The 6,061-nt window shown below is 27.1% G+C and overlaps 1 protein-coding gene across 3 annotated transcripts; it reads right to left on the bottom strand.

The window, feature by feature from the left end:
• Positions 1–2,099: 2,099 nt before the first annotated feature.
• Positions 2,100–5,435, bottom strand: LOC112679950 (zinc finger MYM-type protein 1-like). Of its 3 annotated transcripts, none has more exons than XM_025549898.1 (9): positions 5,202–5,435; positions 4,949–5,156; positions 4,271–4,541; positions 3,984–4,182; positions 3,576–3,897; positions 3,228–3,480; positions 2,877–3,134; positions 2,543–2,814; positions 2,100–2,482 (listed from the first exon to the last, which is right to left on the bottom strand). In XM_025549898.1, the coding sequence occupies exons 2-9, from the start codon at positions 5,144–5,146 to the stop codon at positions 2,126–2,128; spliced, it is 2,130 nt and encodes a 709-aa protein (XP_025405683.1). In that variant the 5' UTR covers positions 5,147–5,156; positions 5,202–5,435; the 3' UTR covers positions 2,100–2,125. The 3 variants fall into 3 exon arrangements, with proteins under 3 accessions (XP_025405683.1, XP_025405685.1, XP_025405686.1); XM_025549900.1 differs by having other exon boundaries at positions 3,018–3,134; XM_025549901.1 differs by having other exon boundaries at positions 4,949–5,134.
• Between the last annotated feature and the right edge of the window lie 626 nt (positions 5,436–6,061).

Here is a 6,061-nt window from a genome sequence, read left to right as displayed (position 1 = left end):
TTTTTTTTACTTACCAATTTTTTACACGGAGTTCGACGAAGTGTTTTTGTTGGGATATCAGTAGTTTTTTATAACATATTTTTATGTACTGACATGTAATATGAAATTTTTTATGTTTTTATTAATTTATTTTATTATAATGTTTGTTTATTTAATATATATTTTATATGTTTTTTTTAAAAATTATATTCAATTTTTTTTTCATTATTATATACATTTTTACCCCCTCGAGGCCATCGTTCAAAATGTATTGCATTGTCATTACATCGTAGCCATTTATTTTGATGTGAACTTATGCTTGTATAATGGGCTTCATTCATAGATAGATTATGATGACAGATGACAGATTTTAAACCATACGATTTACCATCAACTTTAATTATTGTAATGGTAATGCATTAATGGTTAGGTTTGATATTTTGGTACTGACATTATTCCAAAGTTGTATTTGAAAGTACAAATATTCATTAGTATTTACTATATTTGTTATCTGCGTATAATCTGTAATAGTATTACAGGCACTGCAATTAACGCCTTCTATTAACACTTCTCTAAATAAATAATCTAACGTTGTATTAAGAGTTACCGTTTCATTTTCATTAGGTACGTTAAGCTGAATAATATAGTTTTTAGTTATTTGTATTCTCTTATTATGGCACGCAGAACAAACTAATTCTATCTGTAATTTATGAGATAACGCATTTTTTAGTGGATCTTAAATGTTTATAAGAGCACTAATAAATTCAGCATACACATTGTATTTGTGATTTTTTTCTAAATTATTTCTCCTTTTTCTTAATTTCTGTTTATATGTTTTAGAAATAGCAAATAACAAATTATAATATAATTTTAATTATGTTATAAATAGTACGGCCTACTACAATTACAACAAATAAAACGTGGTTTTTCTATTATATACTGGCGCGGTGGCCAGGGGCGTATTTAGACTTACTTCTAGAGGGGGGCGACTCAAATTTTTCCTTTAATTCAGGCTCAAAATTTACAAGTAAAATTTTTGGTAATATTTATACCAGGTGAATCCTTAATATTTGTGGTTTTTTTTTTTTTTTTTTAATCTAATGCCAGATCCACTTTGAATAGTCTTTTGTGCAATTCTTTTTTAACACCTCTCCGTGTTTTGAAAGTTTCGCTTGTGTTTTATCTAATTTTTCACTAAGTATGGACTGGGTCTTCAATCAAAATAATATAGGTATATAGGTATATTATTTATCGTTATGGGACATATAAACGTTATAAGCAATTGAGCGTTTAACGCTATAAATAATTTAAACGTTATTCAATTTAAGCGTTTAAACGTTAAAAAAATTTAAACGTTTAAAAAATTTTCCGTTTACCATTATTGACAATTAAAATGCTATGAAAAATTGAACGTTTTGCGTTATTTAAATTGGTGTAAAATTTGAAAAGTTTTCAAATGTAGTAATACTATAAAATAAATCATAATTTTTGTTTCTTAGTAAAATATCCATTACTCTATTAAATCTGTCTTGGTCTAAAAATTCTCGGGGAAGGCGATTGCCCCCATCGCTCCCCTCAAATACGCCACTGGCGGCGGCGAATAAACACATCTACACAGTAGTGTTCCCATAGGGTATACTACGTATACGCCGTATACTCTCAAGCTTTTTCTAAAATATCATGGTTATACTACGTATACTCTCAAACAAACTATACAAAAAGGAAAAATACGTATTTTTTTTTAAAACTTAAAAGTATAGTATGTTTTTACTAATCAGTTTCACGACGCTCAATAACGATAGTCATGGGGAGTTGACCAATACTCGTACGACGACAAATAATCGTTATCGGTGGTATTTCCCGTAATCGTTGTCGACGTCTTCAGTCTACGACGATAATAATCAAAAATAACACCATATTACTCAGTATGAATTATTATAGTATATTCAGTGGCGCAAATAGGAAAAATGTTTAGGGGAGGCTCAAGCCCCAACACATTTTTTTTTAAATTATAATTTATAGGTACATAGTTTTAAGAATGGTATCTGTATTTATTGAATTTTAAAATATGTATTATACATAGTACATTTATGTAAATATATATATAATAATAGGTATATAACATTAAATATCATCAAATAGATATTTAATGTAATTGTATCCGTCTCTCGGTTTTATCAAAAATATTTAATATGTCTTCATTATTGATAGGAATGTCTTTTTCTATATTCATAATACTTAAATTGCTGAACCTATCTTGATTCATACAAGTACGCAACCATGTTTTTATACGCCGCATAGTAGAAAATGATCTCTCACAGATCGCTGTACTTACGGGAAGAGTAACAGCTACTTGAAACATCTTACAAAAATTTGGAAATACTTTACCATCATATAATATCAAATGTTGTTTTATTTCCTCTAAACTAGAGTTTTCACCCAGAATGTTTTTTAAAACAGACATTTCAGACATCAGTGACTGATTACAAATTCCAAATAAATCCTAAACAAATATTAAACATTAGTTAAATGCTTGAAAAATAATAATGTATTTTACATGTACCTTGTAATGATCAATTAAAAATGAAGAACTTTCAAATTTCAATTTTAGTAAATTATCTACTGATGAGGCTACTTGAAGGCTTTCTTCAGAAAATCTTGTTTTTAAAATATTTATCATTGTATCTAATACATTATAATAAGCTTTTTTTTTCCAATATTTTTTTTTTGTTTCTACAATATCTGCAGTATGATCATCACTAGCACTAGTTGTTGACAAACAAACAAAATCTTTGAGTTGAGATGGCTCTTTTCGTAATCTTTTCTTTGATACAGCTATGACCAAATAAATAAATAATTATAAATTACAAATTCAGTATTTTTATATTTTTTCTAACATTGCAAAGGAATTTCAAGAGAAATGTCATGTTTAGTGCTAAATTCAAGCATTTCATTCCAAAGTGTATTATAATGTTGTTCAGAATCACGATGTTCTTGTAAAGTTGTAATTACTCCAGTTATTAAAGATTTAGAATTACCCAGGGTTGCTGATTTTGATTGTAGATGATTTGATAGTATATGAATAATTTGTAAGACTTCCTTTAATATGAATAAATATATTACAAAATCAACAGACTTAATTGTTGAAATAATACCTAAAACAAAACAATTTAAATTCAATATTTTTCACTGAATAATAAAATAAAATATAGTTGCCATTAAATTATATGAATCTACATAAATCATACCAATTGCTTCAGCGACATCTTTATTTTTTTGAGCATCAATTTCCTCTTTTAAAGACTGAATTAATACACCATAATTTTGTATGACTGAGCTGCAACTTTTAAAACGACAGGCCCATCTTGTTTCACTTAACTGAACTAATGATTTTTTTTTCAACCCAAGTAGATTTTGAATTTCATTGAATTTTTTATTTTTTGAAGGATATGAGAAATGTACGTATATCGCTTCTAGTCCATTAAATAATTTTCTAAGATACTAATTAAACAAAATACGATTTTAATTATTATAAATTATTAATTGGTACTAAGTAATAAAATATTATTCAAAGAAATAATAAATAATTGGATTACCTTCAAATATTTGCATGTGTCCACAATCACTAAATTTAATTTGTGTGCCATACAATGAATGTATATAGCATATGGATAAATTTGCTTAAGTTTAGTTTGGACACCTCCTTTCTGACCAGACATTACATTTGCTCCATCAAAAGACTGGCCAACAATTGGAATATCAGATAAATTACAAAAACGTAAAAAGTCGATAATAAATGAATATAATGCATCAGCATTTTGTCTATATGATACATCAACAAATCCTAAAAAACGTTCTTTCACCTCTAAATTGTTTGTATAACGGATACAGATGGACATTTGCTCTTCTTTATGAGATCTGTATTCAAACACATTGCTATTTATTATTTTGAACTGTTACAAAATAACTAAGCATCATTCTTAAAAATATTTATTTTTACTTACCTGGATTCATCACATGAAATGGAAAACATGCCACACTTTTTAACTTCAGAAACAATATTATCTCTCACATATGAAGTACAAATATTTATTAAATCATTTTGAATGGCCCAGCTAGTATGGTTAGTTGAGTTGAAAATATATTTTTTCTCAAACTCAATATGATGTTTTGAAAACAACATGCACAGCTCTTTAAAATTACCTTAAATAAGAAATTAAAATATTATACTTAATTTTTAAAGGAACACAAATCATTAAAATCACAAAGAATATTATTTATTTATCCTTACCTTTATTTAAAGCATCTTCATTTTCACGATGACCCCTAAATGGAAGTCCCTGCCGCCCAAGAAATATAACAATGTCAATTAAACATTTAATATACTGCCGATTTTTGTCAATGTGCTCCTTGTTGGCTGTGGATAATTTGAAGATGATACTACCTTGTTTTAAAGAATTTTTATATTCTAACCATCTTGACATACAATTAATGTGATTAATTGTTGAAGCGTGCAAACTTAGTTTTGATTTTTTGGTCTTTGAATCTCTTGATCCCCAAAGCTATAGACAATAAGATAAAATATTGTGTTAAATATATAGAAATTATTATAATAAAATTATGCCTATAATTTTACATAGTAGGTACATAATTAAGTTTTCATTTTATTTTAGATTCTGGACAAAGTGAAGAATGTATTGATTTTACTATGATGAGTTTTTTTTTTTTTTTTTGTGCCTGTGTACACTATAACTATTCAAAATAATTCTTCAATTTTGAACCCCATGATGTGTTTTCGGTAGCAAGTCTGATATCGGAGGTACCTTGAAGAGGTGAAAAGTGAAAATTCCCAAAAACATTCAAATACGGCGAGAAAAACAAAAAAAAAGTTATTTTTTATGTTTTAAATACATAGGTACTTCAACTTTAGACTAATTAGAATCTTAATAAGAATAGTTGTGAAACTTACTTTTTTCCAGTTCTTAAATCCTATTACAGTAAATGTATTTTCCGTTTGATGAGCAGTTCCAAAAATACGGCATGGAAAACAAAACACGCTATCTTTTCTAATACTATATTCAAGCCAATTAAACTCACTAAAGTAAGAAGGTGTAAATCCTCGATTTTGACTTCCAAATTTTGTCTTAGGATACTCCTTTTTAAACATTTTTGAAAATCTTATTTATAATATTAATATATATTTCAATTAAAAATCTACTTACCTTTAATATTGGCTGACGCGGTCCTGAATTTAAATTACCCAAATCAAGTTCATTATCAATATCATTTAACTCATTTTCTTCTGCAATTATACTTTCAGTATTTACTGCAGACGAAGGCGTAGGCGTATGTTCCGGCACATTTAGTTGATCATCATCAGAGCTTTTTTTTTTTATTAAAAATACTAAACATTTTATTTTTTTAACGAATTTAAATTTATATACGATTATAATTAATATAAGTAATTCGTTTGAAACAACAATTATTTGTTTAAATTATTGTAATTAATTTGTTTATTAAATTTTAAACGTGCCTTTGTGAAATACTGAAAAGTGAAATGGTTAGATTGAAATGTGAAATGGTCAATTTAACTGTCTGTGTGCCGACTGTGCCGGTAATCACTAATAAGTATGAACATGATACACGAACAAACCAGTATAATATTCGTTTGGAGCTATTTAAAAATGTTTTTGGTTTTCCCAATCATTGGCCTACGTGACTAATTTATCAAACATCACAGTCACTATCGTTGTACCGTTCATATTTTGTTTAATAATAAGTAATTTAGTACTAACTATATAATATTATTTAGACATTATTATACAATACATTAAAACTTCTGTAGTTCTGTCTATTAGTATTATTGTTTATTGTAATCCCGATTGTAATATTATTTTATTTTATAAAAGCAATTTTCTTATTAGTGTTAAGAAAAAATGTTTAGTAAAAAAGTAAAATTTTTTTAAAAAAACCGGTAAAAACGACTTATTAAGAACAATAACATTTAATATATATTATATTATTATTTTTTGAGGGGGCTTTGAGTGATTTTGGGGGGCTAAGCACCCCCAAGCCCCCCCCC

Source organism: Sipha flava, unplaced genomic scaffold (assembly GCF_003268045.1).
Source record: "Sipha flava isolate LNK unplaced genomic scaffold, YSA_version1 17196_pilon_pilon, whole genome shotgun sequence".
Classification (NCBI taxonomy): domain Eukaryota; kingdom Metazoa; phylum Arthropoda; class Insecta; order Hemiptera; family Aphididae; genus Sipha; species Sipha flava.
The sequence above is the reverse complement of the archived record's forward strand: the minus strand, read 5'-3'. Positions and strand labels throughout refer to the sequence as shown.

Bases quoted from the DNA above. Each gene is read 5' to 3' on its own strand.
- LOC112679950 (XM_025549898.1), bottom strand. From the start codon at position 5,146: ATGTTTAAAAAGGAGTATCCTAAGACAAAATTTGGAAGTCAAAATCGA. The intron at 4,183-4,270 runs GTAAGGATAAAT...TTCTTATTTAAG, and splicing joins TGAAGATGCTTTAAATAAAG to GTAATTTTAAAGAGCTGTGC. The intron at 2,815-2,876 runs GTTAGAAAAAAT...ATTTGGTCATAG, and splicing joins TCTTGAAATTCCTTTGCAAT to CTGTATCAAAGAAAAGATTA.